This window comes from Agelaius phoeniceus, chromosome 7 (assembly GCF_051311805.1).
Source record: "Agelaius phoeniceus isolate bAgePho1 chromosome 7, bAgePho1.hap1, whole genome shotgun sequence".
Taxonomy (NCBI): Eukaryota; Metazoa; Chordata; class Aves; order Passeriformes; family Icteridae; genus Agelaius; species Agelaius phoeniceus.
In genome coordinates, this window is record NC_135271.1 from 26,670,496 (window position 1) to 26,698,463 (window position 27,968).

Sequence of the window (27,968 nt, forward strand, 5' to 3'; positions counted from 1 at the left end):
TGCTGGCTTTCTTTGCTGCAGCAGCACTGTTCACTCCCACTGAGCTGCTTGTCCACCAGGATCCTAAGGTCTCTTTGACAGAGCTGCTCCCCAGGGAGATCCCAGTCTGTGCTCCTGCATTATGTTTTCCCAGGTGCAAAACCTTATGCTTGTTTGTTGTTGAACTTTATAAGGTGTAATCTCATGTGACATCTGTCTGTTCTGCAGTATCTTTAGCCCATTTCTAACTGCTCTTGGCTCTTACACATTAGGTAAGATGCCCACTGTGGTCTCTCCAGAGCTGTACCGGACCAGGTTTTGTGAAGCTATGGACAAGTATTTCCTGATGGTGCCAGACCATTGGACAGGACTGGGCCTGAATTGCTGACCTAAAGCCCATATTGGGAAAGCACAAGAGGACAATGACATTATAGGCCACTCTCTTCCAGCAGTCTGTCCAGCAGCAAGAGGATTGCAGTTCCATGTCTACACTGACCATGGGCATCATGTTGCAGAGTATGAAATCCGCTTGCACTTTAATCCCCTCTTGGAGGATAACAAGCAAACCTGCCTCAGTAAGGATCTAAACTGTAAGGTACCACTGAACAGCACTGATAAGTGATATCCCTGCTGTCAGTAGGGAAGGTGATGCTATCTCCTTCTAAGTACTGGACTGGCATTCTATCCAGATCCTGATGGTGAAGAAGTACACGATCTCTGGAAGTCTTGCACTGCCAAAATGGTGTTGAATACATACAGCTCATGTTTCTGTAGTGGATACTTGGTACTGAAAATGTGAAATAAACTCCCCAAATGTGGATGGGGGAGAGAAGAATGAAGTTAATTAATGAGTTCTGCTATTGTTACAAGGTCTGTAATTGACCTGTTTAGGATCCATTAATAACTTATGCTGTTTATGCTCCATAGTTTTAATTCTTACTAGGTTCTGTAAACCGTATTTTTTTTAAGGCAGCTACACATCTATAATGCCCTATGACTCCATCTTTTAAGTTATGTTACTGCAGTACAGCTCTGGTTTATCTGTCATAATTGCACTTTAGCTGAATCCCATAAAAATGGATTGTCAGTCATCAGTATACTGCAAACTCAAAACATATCCCTTCACTTCTAAACAGTACTTTGATCTGAATGTTGCTCAAATTCCTGGAAACAGGTAACTAACATACCCTTTAATTTAACAAGACTTGATTGATTATAGTTATGAAGCAGATTAACCCTTTCCTTAGTAAAGGTAGTGAGTTGCTAGACAAAGTGAATACTGCAACTTTCTTCTTAATGCAACTATCATTCCTGGCAGATCACTTCAAATCCATTTCAGTTTCCCTTTAGTTTCAAGCAATGCAATTACCTCATGGTGAAATTTTGCCAGGAGAATGTTTTTCTTGCATTCATGTCATGATTTTTTTTTGGTCACGGAGATGAATGTAGTTGTTGTTTTCTGTAAAAAGGAAAACCTGAACTAACAGGTATCTTGTATGATGCATAAGATGTGCAGAGATCTGTGAGTCTCTGTATCATTACAATAAGCATTTCTTTCCATTTAAAAAAAAACTTTACTCATTTTTGAGGTGATGAGTTTACTTTTTTGTTTCATTATAATACAGGCCAGTAAATAACAGGAGTTTTAATGAGTTTGAAAGGCAAGAATACTGTCCTTTGACTTCCAGTCTCTGATGGAAGAACATCAAATGAACATGGAATCTGGGACAGGATAGCTCTTAGTGATCACTTGCTCATTCTAACCAGTTGCCTCATAATGCCCTCATCAGTGTAACTATGGATTGAAACGTGCATTTTGTTCAGTTCTCCTGTGTTCAGTATTTTTTTCTGCAGCAGATGGTGGTGGCTGTTTAGGAGTGACCAGCAGTAGGCAGCACTGAGAAAGGAAAAGGCCAGCAGTGAGAATTGAGCTATTTGCTCCAAAACCAACCAGTGCAGCTCTTGTCTGAGCTGCCAGGATGCAACAGTAATTTGTGTTGGAAGGAGCCTTCCCCATCCTATTGCAACACTGTACTAGAGGATGAGCAAAGATGCTGGCCTTGAAGCAGCAGAAAAGCAAGTGTACTGATTTCCTCAGTGCAATGTGAGAATTGTTTCTGGGGGTGCACTGTTGAAGGCTGCAGTGATATGTGCTGTGGAAAGAGAACACAGTACTCCTTGCTTCAGTCCAACACAGCACATCAGGCACAGCTGATCACCTCTGGGATGCATCTTGCCTCTTTTGTTGAAATGTTCTCCCAGTTTGCCTGGTTGTGTGTGTGGCCTTGTCTAATGAGGGCAACCAGTCCATCAGCTCCGGGCTACTCCCACTTCTGTGGCCTCTACCTACTGTCTTGGTTCATCAATGTGAAAGAACCTGCCATGCAGCCTATGTTCCAGTCTCAGTTAAAGTTTACATGTGTTCTCCTCCTTCCCTTAAAGTTTACAGACAAAACTTGACTGTCCTGGCCAGCTAAGGTGACCCAACAGCAGCTAATTATGTTGTCTTCCACCTTGGTCAGTATGTGGATTGGTGGATGGAGCATGAGCGTGGGCATGGCACCTGCTCTAGGCTGATGTGGTGTGCTAGCCCAGTCTGTTCTGTCACCAGTAACCCTCATCTTTTCCTGGGATATGTGGCTGCTCTGTGCTGCTTGTCTGCCAGAGTCCTGAGCAGATGGCTGTAAGCAGCTTCATCATCTGACAGTGGCTGCTACTCCTCTGAACGTGACAGCACGAGGCCCTCAGCACTGTAGAAGGGAGAGAGAATCTTCCACTGTTCTGCAGCCTGTGAACAAAGCCAGAGACATGAATGGTCATGGCCCACCTTCTTGGGCTGAAGTTACAGCAGTTGGAGAGATTTTTAGGAATGATCTTGAGCTGGTATCAACAGTTAATTTTTGGCCAGGATGTGGCTGATAGACTAGTCCTGATTAGACTGGAGTATAAACTACTGGTCATGAGTATCACAGTAGCTGCAGTATCAGCTGGAGTTGGGTCATCTTGGATGTCCTGTGGTATAAAGCTGTAAGCATTTCTAGTCCAAATCCCTGCAGCTGGATGGGTCTCCTCAAATGTTCCATTTTCAGTATGATAGTTGTCCTGACATTTCAATTACTACTAAGCTTAATTTTCTCAGAAGGAGAGCAATACTTAATGCAGAACAAATCTTTGAGAGCTGCTTGGGAGGCTGTGTTCAGTCTGTGTCCCTGTAGAATTCCTAAGGATGAACCCTTTGGTCAGAGCTTATTTCTTTGTTTATAACACAGGTTTTGCATATGCGTAAGTAAATCCCAGTTGCAAATATGAAGACTGAATTTCTTCAGAGCTACACTGACTCTTCTGTTGTTTTGATCTGAGGCCTTGAGACAAATGTCTAAATCTTGTCCAAGTCAGAAGCAATGACTGAGTCAGCATGTGGACAGCAGAACGCCTTCTAGCAGCCCAGGGATGCATTCTGTCCCCAAAAAGCACATGAGGGACTCTTGCTGGTAGAGCAGTTCTAGTGGGCTCAGGGGAGTTACCTGTGGAGTCTCCTCTGTGAGAATGACCAAAACCAAATGAATTGCTCACTAGCTGGTGGCCAGACTAGTCATTCTTCAAAGCACTTAATGTACTATATTGTATGCATTTCTATTCTAACTTGGTTCAGCTGTATTTTATAAAATTGATGTACTAAACTATTTGAGAATAATTGCCTTGGCTACTTGGATAATCAAAATGTAATGTATATAGATACAAATAAAGTGACTAAAGTATACTTGAGTCTGTTCCATGTGTGGAGCAGTTGGGTTTCATTGCACCCCATTTTCTTGATCAGAGGCAAGGCCACTGCTCACTGTGCAGGGACTGCTGTGCTGGAGAGTGCCAGCTTTGTGTGCAGTGTAAAATGCCTGTCCTGTCTCTGTACCTCACAGCTTGTCTCCTGTGATGCAGCAGCACCTCTGGGCAGCTCCCCAGGGCAGTGGCGGTAGAATGTACAAATAACCTTTTACACAGTTCTGTCTTCCCTGCAGCTGCTGTTCACCACAATGGTGTGTGAGACAGGGATCCAGTTTTGTCCAGCAGGTGGTGGTGTGCCTTTGCCCAGTTCTGCCACGATGTAGAACACATTCCAGGTATTTCCATAATCTTTTTTTAAGTGGACTAGATAAAGAAAAAAATCCAAGAAGGTCTGAAAAGAAATGTATTCTCTTGATTGTTTCACATTAACCTGGTATATATTAACATTAACCTGGTATATATTAACCTCTTTGCTAAGGCTTAAAATAATTTGTGATTAGTTCTGGGAAGGGGACTTGTTCATTCCTATAATATAAAACTCTATCTAAAACTTGAGGATTTTACCTGTTATATGTGCAATCACCATTTTTTGCCAGGTGAGTGAGTTTTTTCATCTGCTGCAGTATGAAACTGCATCAGAACCTGTCCCCCCATGGGGCTATGAGCAAGGAAAAGGTGGGATACTCAATCCAGAGGTAGTGCTGCCTTCTGTGGGTGTAAAGATGAGTGGTGGGACTTGAGGAGCTTCTGGCATGAAGTTGAGGAGCACAAATGCAGCTTTAGTTCAAGAAGTAATGATTCATGACCAAAGGTAGGATAATAAAGTAAGTGAACACAAAAAGAGCACTGAACTACAGTTGAAAAGACAGGGTGGGAATATAGTAACTATTCTCCATTGCTTACATAGGATATTTTTCTGCTATAACTTCATCAAAAATAAAACAACACCCTGGGTACGAAAAAATGAAGTATCCTGGGTATGGGCTGTTACTGGACTAGCTGAGATCTTGTGTCCTAACTAAAATAAACTACCTGCCAGGTGAAAGAGTTACGTATCTACAAGAGCACAACTGGGATTGCTTAATGTACACATACACATGTAACAAGAGAAAGAAATTATTTTCTTTTTCTAGTAGGATTATAAGTATTATTTAAAATACATATCATAGGGAGAAACTGTTTTCTGGAAACAAATCACATCAGCTATATGAATTTCTAGTTGATCCGTAATTTATTCTGACTGAATTGTATTCTTCCTAATGTGTCTGTTAAGGTAGGAAAAGAATACGGGAACTTTATGTGACTCCATAGCAGCCTATAACATGCAGAAATTATATCTTCTTCGTGTTAATTTGAACTGCTTTATGGAAAACCAATATTCTGCTTTTTGTCTATTAAGCCCTAAAAAGCAGAACATCTTCAGGCTGTATTTTCCATGTCAGCTCAGTTGTACAGTAAGAATTAACTAGAATTAATGTGTTTTTATAACAACCCAACCCCTACTTAATTCAGCTCTTGAATGTTTTCTTGATAATATGACATTTAAGTAAAGTAGTAATTTTCTTACAGGAAGTATTGGCTTCTGCAGAATTACACTCCAAATTTTAACCAATATGGCTTCTGTGGTCTTAGTCAAGAAACACTCTGCAGAACACAGCTGTCATATACATTAATTTGGGAAACTTTCTTCTTTTCTCAACTAACTGTAATTACTATCTGTTGGCAGCTAGAGAAGTCTATTAAATCCTAGAAAGTTGGCAGTAAAAGGAGTCTGTTCAGTGTTAGGGATAAGTACTTAGTATCCTGTTGATAATTTACCTTTAGGTGTTTATTATCAAAATTGTTGCGGCTTTACATATCTGGGGATATAAAATTAGTACTGAGTTCTAGCAGAGAGAGAAAACCAAGGTTGAAAGTATTGGGGATTGGAATATCACTGTTTTCAGCTGCCAAGTTTCAGTAAATGGAGTAAGTTCTTGTGTGTTCCTGTTGAAAACTTTAAATAATAGAACACTTTAAGTCTTTTTATAAAAAAATCCATGAAATGTGGAAAATCCTCCGTCATCTAATTTGGAAGATTATTTTCCCCCACCCAGCTGCATCCATTTGGTCTCTCAGAAATTTAAAAATCTGGATACAAAGAGAATACCTTGATACAGAATTATATCTTCAAAATGAACTTTATTGATATTTAAACTAAATCCTCTTCCCCAGAGGCTAAATATGTTTCAAAACTTTTCCTAGACCTCATTCTCCAAGAAGGGCATAGAAGGCAGGAAGTGCAGTTACAGTGATATGCAAAAACTGACCAAAACAGTTTGTTTTAAAATTTTAATTTTTAACTGTGATTGAATTTGAAGTTAAATTTGGATGTAAGAAGATCTACTTTATTAAAAAATAGATGCAATAGTCTCTTCACTCTTAGAATAATATGCTGCAAAAATGAAAAATCAATAGAGGCAACCCTGAGAATAGGGGAAAAACAGTTGAATGTCTCAGTTACTTGTATCTCTTCATTTCTTGCTGCCTTCTTCATGAAATAAGTTACTTGTCAATAACAATGTATTTACAAAGTTGTAATACTCATAATACACTGACCAGTCATGCTAGGTCTAAATACGTAGAGAGAAGGGAGGAAATTCCATCTGTCAAGAGTTAGGGAGCATTTTATTGAAATCATGAAACAGTTGTTTGCAGACATTTTGTCATCTGCTGTATTTTTCTTGTCTATGGAGAAGCTCTGAAAAATATTACTCTTTAGAGCAGGAATTCTAGTAAGAAGTATGAGGAGACATTGCAATGTACAGTGTTCATTATTAAATTAAAGAAGGCACTTGCTCTCCTGCTTGCCTGAAGATTATATAAAAACAAACAAAAAAAAACCCCACCTAAAAATATGTCTGCAGGGAAAGGGAAAGTGGTAATGCCAAAAGAGGTTAAATATGTCCACAGAATACATTCATATTTAAAAAGACAATGATAAAAGTAATGATCTAATGACTTAACCAGATGCTTCTATTCCATAATTTAAACTTTGAAAGTTAATACCACATTTGAATTGTTTTATTTTTTCTTTCTTACTTAAAAAAAAAGAATAAACACAATCCCAAAACTAAACCAAGCAACTAAAGCTCTTCAACGTTCTGTTCATCCAGGTGGCATCACCACTGCCACAACAGAGTAATCCACTCGAGAGCAAGAGCAATTTAATTCAATAAACATATCCTCCTACCAGTTCTTGATTTTATTTCTTAACCATTGACTAGACAATAATGCAACCCCAAAGCAGAATAATCATCAGGTCCAACTGTTTGTCTGTCAAATAGACAATCCGTCATTATGTTCTGCATTGCAGAGTGCTTTGAGTGCATATTCAGCCACAGGCTGAGTGCCACATTCAAAAAGCATTTGAGAAGAGACAGAAAAAAATATAAGGAGCTAGTAAATGGGTAGGCAAAAGTGATAGAGTCCACATTTCTGGTCAACTCCAGTGTCTGGCCAGGAAGAAGGTAGCTGGTATATAAGAAGAGGGACATGCAGAAACATTGCCTCCACCAAAACCAAAATGTTTTCATCTCCCCACAGTTTAACAGAACTCATACAGTTGTGTATGATTGTGAACTCAAACTTGTTTTCATGTGTCTTGTCCTGTCACCAATGTAACTATCCTTATATTTTCCTTGTGGTGTCTTCTATCTTCACAGCTTCAGAATATTTTGATTTGTATCTACCTTCAGTACCAGTTAGAGTTCATCCTAGTGACAAGAAAATAAACAATGGAGTTTCTCTGAAACTACAAACAAAAATATTTTTTCATATGATTTTAAAATTTTCAGTAGCAATAATTTTTCAATTGGAAAAACATTTCTTAAGCAGCTGTGTGTTAATATCTTGTTAAGTTTACCCAATCTTGCCTCTGTAATTTGCATTTAATACTATGGATAAAGAACAAATACTAACATCATTTTAAATAGTTATTATTTATAGCAAGTCTTTTGAAAAGGCTCCACAGTAAGTGTTCTTACCTTATTTCTAGATTTTTTTCTTTTTTCTTTCTTTTCCATTGCTTCTAATTTTTCATTCAAAAGGTCAGCTATACCTTTTGCATCTCTGCTGTCTATGTATTCCCCAAGAACACTTTTCTTAAAAGAAAAAAAAAATAGAGCATGGGTAATATGTTACACAATTTTCAGACAAAATTCAAGAGAAAAGCAGGGCAGAATACAATGGCCTTGGTAGCTTGATTTATGATTCATGAATATATTTTTGTCTCTGTTTAAACAATGCTAATTTGCATTGTATTAAGAACCACTCTTAGCTGCTAGTTTTCAGAACAACACTAATTTTGTTCTGATCATTAAAGAAACCTGAAATAGTTACAATTTGCTCACATTTATTGAGGTGAGTGTTTAAGCTAGATAGCTATTACAAGTCTGCCACTTTGTAATCTATGAGAAATCTGTTGCTGTGGGGGGCTACTTTGAAGACCTACAATGTCTTTACACTTCACCACAGAAAATCTCATGGAATTTGGTGGGATTGTGCCACGAAAGATTTCTAGAACTTCCCATTAAAAATTCAGTTAAAAAAAAGGAAAATAAGTTAAGCCAGTTCTCTATCAGAAACCAGTGAATACTTTTTCTTCAGCATTAATACATTAAAAAAGTCACTATAATGTTTCTGAAATTTATTAGTATTACAAGAATAAAGGCAATCCCTATAAATATCTGAATACTCCTTGTATTTTTAATTTATACTATCACTCTGTTAGTAGGAAATGTTGATCTGAAAGAGTCCCACTGATAATTGAAACAGTTTGATAAGGTTTGTTTTTGAGACAACACAACCATCTATTTTTAATTAATTATCTGTCTTACAATACATTTGATGTCTAAATTGGTCTTTCAATATAATAACAACATTTAATTATACTTCTCATTAGCCAAAAAGAAGTTGTCTGTATTTCATTTAGAGAGAGACCATTTACTTAAGGGTAGTTGGTGATGGAATTGGTAAAAGTTGAAAAACATTTTGTCACCCAAGACCTTGCAAATCAAACCCTAGTTCTGATTAAGCCCACATTTTAATTATTATTAGAATTCTATTTAGTTCTATTAATTTGCAATTTGTTATTATTGTATCACTGTCCTACTATTTTAAGTATTACTGAAACTGATTATTTGGAGATACAGATATATATAAACAATTCACTTTAAATATGTGACAGAAGTATTCTCTTTAGTTTTAAGGTGAAATGAAATACATTTACTAACAGTATCTGCTCAACACTAACATTTTACCTTTGTTCCTTGGTAGGGGTAAAACTTAACAGTAGGATAGGCTCTGATATCAGCAGTCTGACAGGTGTGACCATATGCCTGACAGTCTACTTTTCCAGCTTTTACTTTTCCTTTAACAGCCTGAAAAGAAACATTTATTAGAAACAAACTACAAGTTTACATGGGTGAGTAAAAGCAAGTAAGTGGAATAAGCCAGCAGTGTGGCTAAAAAGAAAAGTGTTGCTCAAATCTTTGAAATATTTCAGAGTAGTTCCTTGCTTGTTTCCCAGACTGCCAGCCTTGTGCCAGGTGTCTCTCTTTGTATTCAGAGAGCACTTGTACTTGAATTCAGGGCAAAGCACAAAAGCACACCACAGCTCCAAAGGCCACTCCATCAAAAGCTGAAATCTGTTTCGAAAGAGGGTCCCCTGTGTGTCTGTCTGTGGAAGACAACACCCACTGTCTAGTGGGACCTAGAAGCGTGCAGCACTCCCTGGGTAGTAGGCTCATGGAAGAATTGTGGGTTTTGGATGACTGCTAAGAAATAAAGTGCCATCAGCACTTTAAGTAAGATTTTAACCATTACAATAATAACAAGCTTCCAGTATATTTAAAAACATACCCTTGCAAGCATCTCAAATTCAGGAGCAAAGTTTTGGCAAGGTCCACACCAAGGAGCATAGAAATCAATGACCCAATGATCTTTTCCATTCAGAACTTTTTCTGTGAAACTCTGAGGGGTGAGATCTACAGACACCTGTGGTAAATACCTGTGTAAAGGAAGAGTAACAATCAGAATGCATTCAAAACTTTAAACAATAGCAAATTGCATTTAAGAAAAGCTTCTGAAATTAAGAACATGAGTAGTCTGGAAATCCCTATTTCACACTTTGAACTATAGGAGAATAACTTCTTAAATGTGGTAAACAAAATAATATGGTCTGCAGGAGATGAGTAGACAACAAGGAGTATGCTATTTCTCCAAATTCTAAAAGCAGTAAGTTAAAGGATGTAGAAACTTGAACATCTTAAATTAAGCAATACATATACCCAAGTGTTTCTAGTTCTTGATTTACACAGTATTTAAATATTAATTTATCCTAGCAAGCAGTTTATGAACAAAGTTGAGTGCAGTAACTTACCCCAATGCCCAGCCTCTGAGTGAATAGGCATCTCTGTGCCATCCATTGTAGCTACTATAAAAATGTAAAAGAAAAAACAAAAAGCCAGTTGCACAGTAGTTTGAATTATTCTGAGGAAAAAACCTTACAAACAACTTACTCTGAAGAGTGGTGATAATCAAATAAAGAATGTAAATGCATATGTTCTAGGATATATTTCTATCCTGCTTTCAAATCTGAATAAATGAAAAGTTTCAAAGACAGAATTTAAACCTATAAAATTAAGGACTAGAAGACCAAGACGAGAGAAAGAAGAAATAAAAATTAAGATTCGCGTGTAATTTCAAATTACTGCAATGAAATGGCAAAATAAAATCCCTAGTTTGAAGTAACAAGGCCAATGCTATGCAGTAATGTCCTAATAGCCTATTTTAATAGCTGTGATAACCATCTTCTACACAACAGAAGAGGTGTATTTGTCTTGTTTCACAGCATGGAATGTTTCCCAAAAGGAAGCAATGTACTTACTAATAGTGGTGAGCCGTGTTTGATTTTTGAGGAAAGAGTCTGATTTCAGGATAGCCCCGAACACTTTCTTGGTGACAGAAAGAGTAATATTTTTGACAATCCACACTGCCTACACTGATTAATCCATTTAACATCTGAAAAAGAAAGAAGAAAACCTACCATCAAATATGTTAACCAATACTACTACAATTTCCATAATACTTCTTAGTTGGGGGAAAAAATCTCAACAAAACAGACCAAGATTATCACAAGGCCTTCCTCTTCCCTGTAAGCAGATCACTGGTACCAGAGCCAGCCACCCAGGTGCATTCCCATCATGCACACATTTAGTAAAGGCTGCATGCACAGGGCTCACAAGGCACCTACCTTAGCTCAAAGGCACTCAGGAGTGGGATTATTTAGTGCAAAGAATGGCCTGTTCCTGTGTGCCCCATGACAGCTCAGTAACTGTGCCAATGCTGGTGCAGTGCAGATGTGCCAGTAGTGTCACTGTGACCCTGTCCTGAACACACGCTATTTGCTGCAAAGGCCCAACCTACCCAGCATGGGCAGGGAAGCTGATGATTACTCAATGTGTCCTACAGAGCTACTAACACTTCAAAGACATTCCAACAGGATAGAAAATCCTGGCTATAATTCCTAGTTGAGTTCCAAATGTCTCAAAGTCACAGGCTTGTTTCCAAAGCCCTTCTTTCCCCCCCAAATTTTCTAGTTCAAATTCCTGTGAACACCTCCAGGAATGGTTGTCAGTAGAATAATAGTACTTTTGCAAATGAGAGAATGCTACAATGACCTTACACACTTGTAACCAACATGAAAAACTGGAATACAGTATCAGTGTATTGAAGCTTTAAAAAAGCTGAATAAAAACTTTGTATTTGGAACAATACAAAACTGTCAGGTAGGAATTGCCTGTTTTGGTGGCAGTATTAGACTCTATATTTTCTCAGCTGACAATTCTCTTAAGAAAGCAGTTGTGCCATCTCAGCAATTTCCCAGAAGAGGAACAAAAGCAGAAAAGTGTTTGAATGTGATTTACCCTGGCCATTTTCTTCCATTCTGGCATTAAGGCCTGGCAAGGTCCACACCATGGAGCGTAGAAGTCCACCATCCAGATCTCCTCTCGCTTTCTTCTCTGAACCAATTCAGCAAATGTCTCTGGTGTTAGGGACACCACTGATGGATTCCTAAGATCCTAAATAAAGATAGCTCATAGACATAACTCATTGTTGCACAGTGTATCCCCTGTCTAGGGCCATCATGTATAAACAGTGCCAAATTTCGAGAATGTTCTGTGAAATTTGCTTGCTGCTCTGTCAGGGAAGACCCCACATCACTGAAAGGCATAGAAGCACTAAAAGACATTCCTTGCACCCAAAAATCTTATTTTTAAAAGCCTAAGTTGTTGAGAAAAACTATCAAAAAAGTACACCCAGGCTCCAAAAGGGAGGTTTTCTGCCTTCTCTCAATAGAAGAAGGTAAAAACCAGGAAATCCTGCTTATCTAGCAGAAACAGGTGCTACAAAACTCAGCCATGCTATTTAAGCTGGACTCCAAAAGAACACATATAGTGCACTATGGGCCTCTGAATGCCAACTGAAAGACTAATCTCCACCTGTTTCTGCATGTTCTTGAAGCTGCTTTTTCTGAGCTACCTAGAGAGAAATGTCTCTTCAAAAAGTGAAAAAGAGCCTGTAGATATAGCAGTGAACCTGAATGCTGGAGCCAAGTTGGGTGCCAGAATTCTAGCATCAACAGTGATCAATACCAGTAATTTGCAGTTAAAGTTCAAGGACAGCTGAAAAATGTGGACAGCAGCAATCTAATTGACAAAAATGTGAACCCCCTCCTATATCAAGCTGTGTATGTGAAGCATTTCCACCTTAAAAGTTGGAAGTACTGTAACATTCATTCCCTTATTCTCTCCATAAGATAGAAATAATTATCATTATTTTGCAGATTGGAAGGGATTTTTTTTATTTGCTAATGATCTCAAATAAATTATGTGACAGAGTAGGGAAATGAATCCATTAGTTGTCAAGTCTCTGACTGACAGTTGCTGGATCACTTTTCTTGCCTGAAGTTTTTTCACTTTTTATTTTCCTTGTCCAATTAAAAGAAAAAAAAATCTTAGAATCTTCCAGCTGAAGAATGTATTTGTGTATGAACTGCATAGAAGAAGACTGCAACCAACATTATTATTTACATACCTCTATAAACTCCAAGATTTGCTCAGCTGAGTGGTGTCCTTCATACTCATGAACATCAGACTGATTGAACACAACTGTTGTTGGGTAAGCTCGAATGTTATGCTGATAAAACAAGACAGTAACAAATTCCACAGAATGATTAAGGCTCTTGGACTTGCCTCTAACTGTCCCTGGTATTGGTGGCTCAAGCTGCTCATCTGTTCAGTTTGTACAGTACAAGTGCTCAGGCTTACTTGCAGGTGAGAATCTGACACCATAACAAATCAGTACAGAGAAGGTGCCAATTGTATTTAGAGATGGCAAACTGTGTTCTCAATTTAAAAACCAGCCAGTAATTCTTCTGCTATGCTCCACAAACACAGCAATTAATCCATGGGCCTCCTAAGCTTTAGCTTTAAAACTATTCCCAGTCCTCAGATGGAATGTTTGGACTGTATGAATAACTATTGTTTACCATTGAACACAGCCAGTTCCCATCATCTGAATTCCTCAGTGGGTAAACACATCTAAATAAAACTTGAAAAAGTTCATCCTTTTTTGCTCATTTTCCATGCCTTTTCAGACATTAACCCCAGGCCCAGAATTATTAAATTCTGAGACATCTGAAGTCTCCCAGTAACACTATGAAATTAGAATAAAATCTGCCTGTATTCCACATTGATACATTATCTATAGTGTTTATATAGTTTGCTTCTTTAAAAAAAATGATACAAGTGCCTCTTCAATTTAGGGCCCTTTAGGAAAGTAACGTTAAAGGACAAACATCGTCTGCCCATATCCTCCTACCCCCAATCCAAAGAAAATGATATTGTTTGAAAAGATTATATTTGTATTTCTTTATTTTTAGTTCCTGCAGCTTACCATGTTGCAAAGGCCTTCATGGACAGTACAGTCTAGTGTTCCAAATTTAAGCTGACCATAAAGATGTTTAGATGCTTTTCTCAGCTCTGGTAACAAAGCTCGACAAGGAGGACACCACTAGAAGACAAAATGCAAGTAAGTGCAATTGCTTTTCCCACAGGTAGCTCTCAGGAGAATATTCGAGATTAATCATCTGCTGCTTTGACAACAGAGTCCACTAAACACAAAACCCAGTTAGGAACTAGAGCTGCTGGGGAAAGAGGAATTAGAACACCCTCTCATGATGCTGAAGGGCACTTCCTAGCTACTCCTTAGTACCTTGTTACATAGTTACAGAACATATTTTAGAAGGAGGAATATACAGATATCAAATATTTACCGGTGCAAAGAAATCCACAAGCCATGGTTCTTTATCTTTGTCAGGAAAATTCTGAGGTCCCAGTGTGATGACATGGGAGTTGACACTTTCTTTGGCAAATGCAACAATGTCATACAAGATCTTCTTTCCTTCAAAAAACAATGTAGAAAGGAAATTCAGTTTTAACCTATGAGAGGTGTAATTAGAAAACTCTTTGAAAGCAATAGGAGTCTTTCAGATCCTTTGTCTAATCTTTAAACCTAGCCTGCTTAAGTAAATGTAGCATAAAATTATGTTACTTTTCCTTAAGAGGACAATGTTAAACTGTCCAAACCTACGCAGGCAGGACATACTGTAGTTGATAGTTGATATGTGGCTAAATATTAAACTGGACAGTTACCCAATATTAGCCAAATAAATACTTTATCCAAGACAAAACATGTTTTTGTCAAACAAAATGATGAAATTTTTTTCGTGACAGCGTTATTGGTCATTTTACCATCTTACTTGTGTTGGAATTAAAAAGTACAATTCTAGATACACTTGACTTGGCAAAGGGATTGACGAGGTTAAAACTTCAAGCAAAATAAATTATATTGATAAATCACAGCTATTTAGGTGTAACTGAAATTACTGCTCACACAGCTCCAGTGGGCAAAGATCCAGTCTCTTCATAACCTTTGTATACGTATTTGTCAGCAGAAATGAGTTTGTCTGAGAATAAGAACTTCAGGTTAATCAAATCTGAAGTCACTGCACAATGACTTACCAAGATTTATTACTGTTCTTAGATTTTAAACTGTTGAAGCCCTTCAACATAGCATATAAAAAAGCCTGATTCTTTTGAGGATTATTTTCTCATAAAGACTGGAGTAGATGGCTATTGGTGAATGTTCTACATGCCATCTATTTTCTAAATAGTAAACCAAACCATTCAGAAAAAAATGCACTGAAGTCCAATGTACTTCTCTTCCACTGTATTCCACACCATTATAAAAATGCTGCATGGATGTGACCTCTTCCTGCGCTCTCTGCAGCAATGTATATACAGGAAGTATATAAGGCTTTTCCTTATATATATTATATATATATATATATATATATTATACCAATCATTAGATGTATGGGATCATCATTTCCCCTTGATAAGCCTAATCTTTTCCAAACAGTGAAAAACTTTTCACTTTTCCTGGTTATAATAGTATTGAGGTTCTGGCTTAATCCTAGCAGGCTGTTTCTAATACCTCAGAGGCTGAAAAATGAGAACTTCATCTTGCATAACTGCCTTGTGCTACATTCTCAATGAAGCTACACCTGCTCCTGCAAGCTACAGTTTGGCTTTAGGCTCTCTTCTTCTTCAACCAGCATCACTGAATCCTTTCAGCAGTAAATAGTAACATAGTTCCAGCCTTTTCTGAAAGGAAACCGTGATGTTGGAAATGAAAGTAAATGGTAAAAGTCTCAGTATCTTGGACAGAATTAACAAAGCATGGAATTAGTGCAGTGGTACATGAAACCAAATCCAAGTTTGTCAAACTGGCTGCACTGTGTAACCAGCAAGTCAGGTCTCTCTGAAGGGTGTGCCTTAGAACATTCTTTGGTTATCCTACCCAAAGCAGAAGCTGTCCCGATCAGCTTCAGAGATTTCATTTGGATGTCATTATGCAAATGATGTTGAAACAGACTGCAAAGACAAACTACATCCCTCAGCATCTGATGACTGCTTACCCAGGAAAAATAGAAAAAAGAAAACCAAAGGAAATTATAAATAGGTTGTGTAAGGCTACATTATGGTCAGAGGAAAGATTGCAAATATTAAAGCTACAAAACTGTTCTTTGGGAAAAAAAACGTGGTTTGCCAAAGATTTTGTCATCTCAAAGGGATTAGGTCATGATTTAAACTTGCCAAAGTTTCCCTTACCATGATGAATTTCATAATCTCCAGTGCCTTTTCCTTTGAAGACTGCTAAACAAGGCTGATAAACATACAGTTTGTTGCAGATGGTTGGTGAGGAAAGACAGTCAAACTTCCCAACCTATATTTAACAGACAATGCCATTTTAATTAATGCAGCCTAATTTATATCAATTAACATATTTTGAAAGGAAGTAAGAGTCAGAAAACAAAAACATAGAAAACTGATAGCCTTTTTTATAAACATCAGAGATCTTAAAAAAAATTGATGTTCAAGGAAAACTACCAGCATAACTATATCAAGTTGCTTGCTAATTTTTAATTTAAAGGCCAAAATGGGGAATAAAATCTTAAAGAATTCTCTTTTCCCTCTCTCCAAATACAACAGCAAGGAAGTAAGAAGACATCTAAAATAAATGTAAAATTAAAATTCTTCTAGTCAAAGCAACAATTAAAAAAAATATATACTTTATAGATTAATACAATCTGTAAAGGCCTTTAGTGCAAAGTTGAACTTGGATTCTTTTTATTAAGAAAATAATCAACATGATCACAGGGTTTTCTGAATAATTAATATATTAATTATATTAATAGTTCCACATACATAAATTTGATGTTGCAATGTTAATTTATAATTATTAAGGGAATGGGATCTGCAGCAACACTTCCAACAACAGAGCAGATTTAAAAGATAATCTCTCTCTACTTTTAAATTATTAAAAACATACAGGAAATGATTGCTTTAAATAAAAAACTTTACTGCAGATCTACTATAAGAAAGTATATCTCTTCCAGTACCAGAGGTGGCATGTGCTGGTAAAAGCTAATAACCATGAAAACCATGATTTGTTCTTGGAATGTAAACAGCATTTAACATTAGATGAGTGAGCACTCTTACCTGAATATGCTCATCTTTCAGTAAAAATTTAAGTTTCTTAAACTCCTGCACATTTGATTTGTCCCCCTCCCCAAACTGGAAGAAAAGCAGCCACCGGTGATGAGCCAGACGGTCCTTTAAACCACAGGGAAAAACAAAGCAACACCACAAAAAATTAATCCCAACTACACCAACGTGCAAAATTCTTTTGTGCTTTATAAAGGCAAGTTATCCATCTCCAAAAGACCTCCATTAAACAAGTTCTTTCACACAATCCTTCCACTAAACTTCCTTTTACTGCATCATAATCAAGGAAGTGGAAAAAATCTGCCAGCAAGCTGGGTTGGGTACAAGCTGCACTGTAATGTTGTTGTTTCTGTGTGGATTTCCTGTTGTAAATTATGCTGCTATGTGCAACTACCAGTGTGGAAAGAGGTTTACTTTTGTTTTTCCTCCAAGACGTGAGCTACTTTTAAGACTCAATTTCAGTTCATACATCAATTATCATGTATTAACAAGTATTTTCTTCTTTTCTAAATTACCAAACAAAACACACTTAGACCAAAATTCTCTACAATGTAGTTGATTCAAAAAATTACTAGAAAACTGCAGTTGCAGAGAAATTTGCAATGGCAATTTCTGAGATTTCTTACATTCCTATAAAATCTCCTCCCCTTACTTTTGTTATTTTGCTAAACAACAGAAGTGAATGTAGACAAACAATGTTAAATAATGTTGGGTAGAGTTAAAAAGAAGTAATATTCAGTTATATGCTAAGTTGTTGTGTAAACAAGATTTGAAAAATGTAGAAAATAACAATAAAAATACATTATTTGAAGAAATCTTAGCATATTTTTAAAAAATTACCTCCAATGATGCTGCAGAGATGATTTCAAAGTCTGGTAGATGCTGCATTACTTCCTGATATATTTCTCTGGCATCCAAGGAGTTAAGAAACTAGGATAGAGAATTAACTGTCTTTATTACAAGGAATTACAAACATCAACCTGATTAGTACTGAAAGTGTCAGGGAATTTATTCTGATTTGTTCCCTTCAATCAAATGGAGAATGCAGCTAATAATATTTTATTTGATCAACTTCTTTTTCATACATGTAATTCCACAAACATCACTATCAGAATCCTGCTTTTAACTCACTTGCCTACAATATTCAACTCAAGAAATTGTATTTTGTCAAGACAGGGACCAAGAGCGTGAAATTCAAATTTCACACCAAATCCAACAATCAAGCTTACAAGATTTCCAATCTAGTTTTACAGCCTTTCATAACTGCACTGTAGAGATATTAAGGTTTCCTTAACTTGTAAAATTTTGGAAGTAATATGAATCAGTAACTGAGTTGGTAAGTTAAAAGGTTCAAAGTGGGTAGGTTGCAATTTATTTTCCTCCTTTTAAAAATATAGGTAACAGTAGTGACAATAAAGGAACAAGTCGTGCTTCAAACAGAAATGTCTCCCATCAATTAGGGAAGTTAAAACTACCACACAAATGTAGGTTGCAATTTTAGAATAGAACTGAGCAGTAAAATTTGTACTGACAGACACTGTAGGAGTACTTTTATCACACATGTCAGGGTAGCATTTCTCAAACTTGTGATACCTGCTGCATATTATTTCTGGAGTAAAAAATCAGGGGCACATCAAAGACCATAGTACCATTTAGGGTGGAAAAGACCTTCAAGATCATTTAAGTCCAAGCTGTCAGCAGCTGCCAAGTTCACTACTCTAAACCACGTCCCCAAGTGCAATGTCCACACGTCTTTTAAATACCCCGGGATACTGACTGAACCACATCCCTCAGGGCACTTCCAGTGCCTCACAACCCTTCTGCTAAAGAAAGATTTGCCAACATTCAATCTAAACCTCCCTTGCTTGAGACCATTTCCTCTTGTCCTGTCAGTTTTTACTCGGGAGAAGAGACTCCCAGGCTTGCCAGGACAGCAGGTTTAGAATCAGCTCTTGGGGCAGTCCCAGAGCACTTCCCAGCCCTCAACTCCCCGAGCTGCTCAGGGAGCCTCCTGGGGAGGTGGCCAGGCAGAGTCACAGGCTGCTGTTCACTCTCCCAGCAAACTGGAATCACCTCCAGGATCACTGCCTGAGCAGACACAGGGATAGAAGCTCATGCAGAACATACCAGCTTAGAAGAGAAAAGAAAAAAGCATCTTTTCAGTTGTGTATCATCAGTCTGGAAATGATCTATACATTCCTTTAGCATGGTTATCACTTTGTTTATCTAAATAGATAACGAAAGACAAGTCATACCAAAACACCTCCTTTCTCTTTGTTATTTATGGTGGCTCCAGGTGGGAAGTATGCAGTAGTACTAGATGAGACATCTAAGTTATCACAAAGCTCACCCTGGGTGCCACAGTCCATCCAGCCCACATTAACAAGACCCTCCTGTAATTAGGAAAAAAACAACATAAAACAAATCCAAAGAAAAGTATTTTTAAATTTCAGGTACAGAAATGCTTTTGAAAATCCCAACACAGGCAATTATTTATAATACTTAGAAAATTAGAAGAAACAACACTGTAATTTATTATGTAATATTAATTTTATTTTATAAAATTCTTTAAAAAAACCAGTTATTTCAAAAGCTGCTTGGGCAAAGTATTGAATTCTTCTAAAAGTTAACAGGTGTTATCTTGGTTCTACTCAACTCAGTGAAAGTTTTAGTTACAATTTGATGCTTTCACTTCTGTTATTTTGTTTTAAATATAACACATAATGCTTTCAAAGTGAAACACTGCTTACCAACATGCCAGCTAGCTTAAGGCGGGTTTGGTAACTCAAGCAATCTGGAAAACAAAAATATTTTATTTACAAACATAAAACTTCACCTTATTAATGCACTAAATCTACTCTTGCTTAGAATTGTCCCTTTCCTCCCAAAAAACATGACCATTAATACTGGCATGCTTCCTGGCTATTCATCCAGTATTCCTGGAGTTGTCATATCTAATAATCAGCACTTAATGATTGTCTACTCTAAGTTAAAAAACTCCCACAAATAACATTCTCTTACTTCATCAACACAGAATCCTCATTTAAACAATTTTACTATTTTCTTCACTGTAAAGACTGACCTTTAAAATTTGTTAATCAGTGTTTAAAACCAAATTAATCTAAGTATCTACATAGAGTCTTGTAATGATATTTCAACAGAAATATCCATTTTCTGTGATACAAATAATAATTCACTATTATAAATACAGCATATGCTTTGAATAGATGCCTTTGGATGCAGTTTTTTTTTTTTTAATAAGATGCATCAACTTCTCCTTAAGTGAAACAAATTTGAAAACTTAATAATGAAAGGGCTGCAAGTTGAAATCAAGCTATTTACAAATATAAATCCAAGATTGAGGCTCTGGCTATTCAGTTCTCAGAACAAAGGTCTCTTTATAAGGCTGAGAAGTCTTTATTTGTCCAAGGTGTAGTGCATTTACTTAGCTCCACCAGCTAACCAAGGTAACTTTCTCATATCTTGTATCCAGTACTGATCCCAAGAAAGCCAGGGACAAACAGCTACAAAAAACTGCTCTGATGTAAAACTAGTGGTAAGAGGCAATTACTGTGTGCAAACCTAACTTATTAACTAACTTATTCAGCTAAATTTTAATATTGGTGGTTTAAGGGGGAGATACAGCCTTTCTGCTGCTCAGCTGTGATAAGAAGCTGGCATGTGCCTCAGCAGTAGCTGTCACCTGAGCTGAAAACTGAAGGAGAAACCTTTTCTGCCACTTCCCCTCCTGATGGGTTACACTCCGGTGCTGCTTTAATGACTGACAGGACATTACAGAAGGACAATAACATAATAATTCCATTAATGTCCTTTTGCCAAACTGCTTTTAACAGAGAACTTAAATGACCCCCAGGCCAAATACTGTGGTGACCTAAGACGTTTTTTAGCAGCAAAAGGGATCTTTTTTGTCACATTATTTAAAACATATTTAATATACCTACCCCCACGTTCAGCACAGAAGGTGATCAGCCAACCAACACCAGATGCAAATGAAGTTTCAATAGCATTTACAAAATTTCCTAAGAATGAAACAATTTGCATCAGTTTGCGACTAGTTAAACATGGCCATGAAACAAGGTTTTCTATTTGTATTAGCAAATTACATGAAATATTTTTACTCTCAAAAAAAGACTTAGCAATAGTTGACATATTCAGTCATATACATAGTTTCTGCCATATTTTATATAGTAAAAACAATTTCAACAACAACCCCCAAGCCAAACACATGAACATTACCTGCCCATAACTCAGTGACTGTGCTTGTAACATACTGCATGGCAAAGTTCTTTAAGCTCTCTTTTGACCTGTCTCCATAATATTTCACTGGTTGCTATAGAAGACAAAAAGTAAAGTTTATAAAATTAAGAAAAAAAAAAAAAGGCAAATAACCCCATCCCAAAACCTACTGTGTTCTTCTAAGAGTACTTAAGCAACTGCAGGACCAACCCCTCACTACCACCCCAGCTGTTCTCTCCCTCCCCGATCAGAATGTTTGAAATGTAACCTTAATTTAAATTTTGTAATGTGATTTCTTTCCAAACGCTGCAACATGAGGATAATTTAGTCTTAGAAACACCAGCTCCCAATGATTCTATTTCTATTTAAATAAAAATTGCTTACATCACTCCATTTAGCATTCAACTTCTTAAAACTTATCATTGTCAAAATGTACCCATCTATTTGAGAGCACTTTGTACACCACCCCAGCACCACGACTTAGCAAGCAGCTATAAAGAGTGACACACATCATGCAGGTAGCATGGAGGGAATCTTGCAGAAGGAATTTCCAAGTTTCTTTAGGTATAGAGTCATATTCTTTAAGACTCAACACCACAGACTATGCTTTGTACGTGAAAAGTCCTTGACAACACTATAAGAGAAACTGCTCAAGGAGACTTGTTGCTTTGCTACAGCACCTCTGCTGACAGTAGCTTCCCAATCAAAAGTGATATGTTGCACAGAAAAATTATTAAAAAAATCCATTGTAAAAAGATATTAGCATTTATTTCAAATTTATTTATATCTAAAATATAAATTATATATATTAACAAATACTTTTTTTTGACATTAGCTTTGTAAAATAATTTGATTAAGGTAAAGAAAAAGTTATATTTATTATTAAAGGAAGTAACATACTATAAAGCAAGACCTTTATAAAAAAATCTCTATGACTGAACAAGTATTAAAGAAATACTTCTCCAGATTTCATGCTAAAAACACTTGAAGTCTTATCACTCACCATTCCATTTTTGAAAACGTACAGACTGGGGTAACTGTTAATGCCTTTAATTCGACAAAGCATTCTGTTATCACCACAGTTCACAGCTCCAATGCGTATTACTCCATCCAGCTCCTTAGCAAATTCTCTCCACTAAAAAAAAAGTCAAAAAAGAGGCTATTTTCCTATAAAGATATAATGAACACATGCTTTGTTTCTGGAATTTTGAATTGTTGTCTCTGGTTTCAGCTTCAGTGTAAAAATCTACTCCATTAAGTTTTAGGCTATTAAAACCAATGAATTTTCAGAGTTCATTTACTTGGTTTACGTACCGTAGGTGCTAAATCATGGCAGTGGGAGCAGCGAGGAGAATAAAAATTCACAAACCACAGTTCTCCTGAGTTAACAGCAGCATCTAGGTGGAGGGAAGAAAACTGTAAGTAAATCATGCACATGTGCAATGTAGTTACATCTAGGATATACATTTTTGCTATACTGTATTCCCCAAAAGCTGTATTAAGTATTTAATGTCAGGCACAGTAACAGTAACTCTGATGAACATGCTGTTGTAGGCAGGTGCATGAAAATCCTATCTCAGAAGGTATTAGCACTCTGACTTTCAGCATCTGTTCTATTAATTAAGAAAAAAAGTACTGTCTGCAGATTATTCTAGCTGAAATGTGTGATAGTGTAAGTCTAGTTACAAAATACAAGTTCTAAAAGATTTTTACCCACTAGAATTTTCCATTTCCTTATATTACTTTATGTATTTAGTGAGTCTCACCTGGCAATATTTTTATGAAGAAATCATGTCTAATGTAATTTAAAAATCCAAGTTAATGTAATTACTAGAAAAGTCAAGGGAAACATAAATCATCCTGCTTATGAAAGCAAATAACAGCAACAAAATATACACAAAGAGCAGTTATCAGCTTTAATTACTTGGCTTTCAGCCTGTCCAATTTTCATGTAGTGGATTTTGTAACCTTTATTTGACTGCATTAAAATATCCTCACAAAAAAGACAACTAAGGAATATGTTGACCCTGCAAATAGATTAACCAAAGAAAGCCTGTGGTCTCAGGGAAATCATGAGGGTCTGCTCTTAGAACAGTTTACAGATAAATTCAGCATGTAGGTCCAATCTTGCACACAGGAAACCATACTCAATATGCAGATGAAAAATCATACAAAATCCAGTATTTTTTACTCTAGCCTCTCTTAGTTACAAACAACTTAGTTGTAATTTTAAAAGGAAAAAAACCTGGACAATATTCACATAGAAACTGTTATCTTTCCACACCTTGTTCTCCTTAGCTGTGCATTTAGTATCTGGTATCACCTTCTGGTTTTGAACTACACACAACTGACTGGATTTCACAGAAAAAAATTATATTAGAAAAGTTTTATCAAGTGCATTTTTATACAAGAGAAACAGCAACAATAAATTAGGAGTAACAAAATTTTAATTCAAATAATATCCTTTTACAGACCTCACAAAATAGCTCTAAAACTTAATGCAAGCTGTTTATTGATATTGATCGATTTGCCAACTAGTGTTTAACAGGAAGCATTAAGGGTTTTTTTATTCTTTGTTTTCTCATGTGAAGATGATTTTCCAACATGTGTTTGTAAAGATAGGTAAGAAAAGCCTACTAAGACACAGCTCAATATGTAAAAATTGTACTTTGGGTTGTCATGTTGTCAAACAGCCATTTATTTAAAAAACTTACCAAATTCTCCTCTATCCAGTGTTATAATTTCGGGATCATCGTCATAAATACCTATTAAAAAACCAAACAATTGCTTTTTATTTTTCCACCTTTAAAACAAACAATCATCTTATGCACAGAAGAAGACAGTAGATTTAAGTTGAAATACTAAACTGGCAGAGGTTTTACAAAAATGCTATCCTTGTTTAACCTCTTGCTAGCTCACTCACTCTCATGCTACCACAGCCACTATCAGAACATTCTTTTGATAATTTAGTAACCAACCATGAAGCCAGCAGAGAATTTGAACTACTGCTGTTATGGCAAGAGAAATGATGTTAGAAATAACATAATCCAGCTGTCAGATTAAAATTCAAGAAGCCTCAGCTCTCACTGAGAGCTTTATATAATGTCCAGAAGTTTCCACACTTTCTCAGCCTCTGGTTACCTAGACATTTAGATCACAAACGTGTTTCCAGCCACAGCCTTTTCTACTAAAAAAGTGTGTGTGTGGATGCAGTGGAATGAAGTGGGTAAGGAAGTTAAGGAAGACAAAGCTAACCAGTCCTACCTAGGGCATCACTACAAAACACTCCACTACTTCAACTACACAAGAAAGGCAGTGCAGAGTACCAAAAATACTAATAAAGAGCATTATATTATGCTACTATGGTTGCAGATTTTTACAGTACCTAACATGGTGAGATGTCATTTCACCTGAAGTACACAAGGATCAAATGCAAATAAATAATGAGAGAAATTAATATCTACAGGTGACAAGGTACTTTTCATACTACTTTCCATTTATAACTCACATAATATAGTACATATGTTCACCCATACATATAAATGTGTATAAAGCTATACTTGCATATAGGTACACACACATATAAAATATAAAAATAGATGCTCCCTAAATCACTGATTAATAGACATTTCAGGATATTGTTTCTCAATCAAGCAGTGAAACTTCAGGGAGATAAAATTTAAATCTGATGTTTTAGGCTAATTTCCATATTTTCCTGTGATACTTGTGCCACTGGTTTATTCAATTTCAATCTGCACAGACATTAATTTCTTGGAGATTGGGACATGTTAAATCAAACAACACTAGAAAAAAATTGTTGCCAAGGTAGAGGTTCCTTTCAGCTGTTCCTTTCATCCCAATCCAACTATGTTCCTCAGTTCCCTGTTGTAGTTTACTCCTATTACAGCAGCTCTGAGAATCACTAATTGCAGCCTTTCCCTACAACTACCTAAAATTTGTTCAGACAAACATTAAGCAACTTGTCTCAAGATCATTTTAGGTATGACTCTGTTATTTTTTTCAGCTTCTGTTACCTCTTTACTGATGTCTAATTGCATAACTGCATATCAAATAGGCTTGACAGTGCAAAAATTTCCTCTCAAAATCCCCCTGAAGGATACTAAACAAAGAAGGTCTTCTGCATTAAAAAGTTAAAAAGAGCCCTTATGAAATATTAACACTGACATTTAAGTGAAAAAAAATCTTTGCACTTTAAAAAAATAAACAAGAAGCACACACATCAAAACTTACCAAAATCATAGCGATAGAAGTTCCAGCTCTCGTACCGACCTCCCTGCTGCTGATCTTCGAGACCCTTCTCCCCATATTTATCATACTTCTTCCGTAGGTCTTCATCTTTAAGTACTTCATATGCTCTATTTATTTTCAAAAAATTGTCATGTGCATTTGGATCATTCTATGTAAGGAAAATTATAATTAGTAATTAATCAATAAACCATATAGTGCATATAGTGCTGAGAAAATTATCTTTGGAAATTTTTTTATATCCCTGCTAAGGATGTCCGTTGTGATGGAAGCAGACATTGCACTGTGATCTCAAACCAAACTACAGCAAGGTTTTCTTTCCCAAACCAGGTCTGTCCTCTTATTTCTTCCATTCTCACTAAGTACAACTGAAATACAAAGTGAACTGGTAGGAGGCTGTAACATTCTCCAGTGAACCCTCTTTTTTCAACTGTCTCTTCAGTGGAATTCAGAAAAATACTCAAGAATGGAGACATACCATTTCCTCCATAATCTTTTCCACTCCCCTAGAATCCCTACTTGACCAGTTCAAAATCTCTGCTAGAGACAGATTAATCCCTTCTGGTCTTGACAGTGTAGACAAATGCCACCTCCTTTTATTTAAAAAGCATTTTTGTTCCCAAGATAGCTTGGGAGTTAGAATGGTGAAAAATCTGCAGATATATTTAGAATCCAAGTTTGAGATCTGCACAGGTGCAGTGTAACAGTGTGTGCAAAATGTGCCACACAGTTCTGCTCTTTTAACTTCTGCTAACACGTTTCATTCAAAAGACATTTTCTTAAGATTTTTGTTTTAGCTAGATACACAGGAAATTCATTACCATTATGGAATTTGTCTAATGGGCTCATCTTCTATATATCATCGCTAAAGTTGAAAATAACCTGTTGAAAAATCTTGAGTAGTATCTGCATGCTCAGAAACAACAGAATCTGACCCCAAAGGCCATTATTTTGAAAGTACCAACAGAGAAAACAAAACTTTCATTTCATAGCTACAAGTTGGAATTCCTAACTTTGCTGGCATTTGGCTTTCTCACTGAGCTGTCAGAGGCTCCAATGTAGTCAGTGAAGGCAGGCCCTGAGCTGATATGAAACACTGCTGTCTTTTGCGACTCCATGCAGTTGTACATACAAAGTTCTAAACCCTTTTATTTCCTATGAATTTCTTATTTCATGTCATTTCAAGGAAAAACTGATGACGTTTAAAAGTGATTTCTTTGTATTTCAGAAATACAGTAGCACAGACTGAGCCATTCCAATCTTCTCTCTCCAGTTAGTCCAGAGTAACCTCCACTGTTATCCCTTGGTAGTCCCGGGATGTCTGCTTTGTCCTATTTGATACTTGGAGACTGATGTCTCAGAACAGGCTGTTCTTATTTGATGTTTAGAGGAGACTTCAGGGCAGGAAAACAGCAAGTCCCCCAAAACTAAATGGAAAGAGGAAAACTCAACAGCTTACCAACAAGGGAATACAGTACACAAATAAGTTTTCTTCTAGTTACAAAAATATAAGTGAGAATTAAAGAATCTTGACTCTTTTCACTACTGCAATTTAACACAGCCTAAATTCAACTCTATCGCTTTTTGTAAGTTTTCTCTGCAGAAAATCTGAGTCGAACTATATTATTATCAGGTGGTTCACAGAGAGACATTTTTGATAAATTAAAACTGCTTTTTGTTTAAACACTAAGATCCATTAAGTTGACACCTTTGACTTGTTAAAAAGGTAACTTACCTGATTTTTATCAGGGTGCAACTTTAATGCCAGCTTTTTGAATGCTTGTCGTATTTCTCTACTACTTGCTTCTTTGGATACTCCAAGTAAACTATAGTAGTCTTGATCAGTGCATACAAGAACTATTACACATACTAAAAGTAGCAATAAAGACCTTTTGAAATATCTCATATAATCTCCTTTGGATGCTAAAAACTCCATTATGAAGCTTTTGGAAATTTCAGAGGCTCTGATTCAAACAGACTTTGGGAAGAGTCTCCAGTAAATGTGCCAACATTCAGAGATACAGCTGTATTTATGGCAGAGCTTTTTAAAACGCCTGTTCTACTTCATGTCACAAGTCTTGCTAGAGAGACACTCTGTAAGATGACAGAAGAAAAAAACAATTAAACACCACTTCTTCAATAAACACAGGTTAGTAACACACCCCAACATCACCTTGTGCGGATTGCACGTGAGCATTTAAGTTTCTGGGTGGCTAATTATCTTCTTTCTGGAAACCACACAAGTGGTAGACTATCTCTTAACAGTTACCTTAATCGGGGTAATCATACACAGCTGCACCGAATGGCACTACAAGCCCCACACCTGTATCGCATCAGAAAAGGCGGGTGTAGGAGGGTTCATACCTACCTTCAGCAGCCCCACCAGGGCTCATTCCGCGGGAAGGGCCGGTGCCTCTGAGCCGGCCGCCGCCCCGGGGCGGGGGCTGCCCGCCAAGGACGCCCCTCGCAGACAAAGCCGGGTGGGCGAGCCCCGCGCCGGGAGCCGCT

At 36.8% G+C, this 27,968-nt stretch overlaps 2 protein-coding genes across 10 annotated transcripts in view; one reads left to right on the top strand and one right to left on the bottom strand.

Moving 5' to 3' along the window:
• PIKFYVE (phosphoinositide kinase, FYVE-type zinc finger containing) overlaps positions 1-3,739 on the top strand; it is a 63,779-nt gene extending 60,040 nt beyond the window's left edge. For all 9 annotated transcript variants that reach the window (XM_077181340.1, XM_077181342.1, XM_077181343.1 and 6 more), the window contains one exon: positions 252-3,739. In XM_077181340.1, coding sequence (XP_077037455.1) covers positions 252-367 — 116 coding nt within the window. In that variant the 3' untranslated portion in view covers positions 368-3,739. The remainder of the gene's footprint in view (positions 1-251) is intronic.
• A 2,184-nt stretch (positions 3,740-5,923) lies between these two features.
• DNAJC10 (DnaJ heat shock protein family (Hsp40) member C10) lies at positions 5,924-27,968 on the bottom strand. The gene is made up of 23 exons (XM_054636144.2): positions 27,829-27,968; positions 27,196-27,554; positions 25,446-25,611; positions 23,909-23,959; positions 22,509-22,591; positions 22,198-22,329; positions 21,195-21,288; positions 20,900-20,977; positions 19,688-19,731; positions 19,193-19,330; positions 17,778-17,867; positions 16,932-17,045; positions 16,041-16,155; positions 14,141-14,268; positions 13,762-13,878; positions 12,901-13,002; positions 11,730-11,885; positions 10,691-10,824; positions 10,184-10,237; positions 9,664-9,811; positions 9,063-9,182; positions 7,788-7,904; positions 5,924-7,517 (listed from the first exon to the last, which is right to left on the bottom strand). The coding sequence occupies exons 2-23, from the start codon at positions 27,394-27,396 to the stop codon at positions 7,506-7,508; spliced, it is 2,394 nt and encodes a 797-aa protein (XP_054492119.1). The 5' UTR covers positions 27,397-27,554; positions 27,829-27,968; the 3' UTR covers positions 5,924-7,505.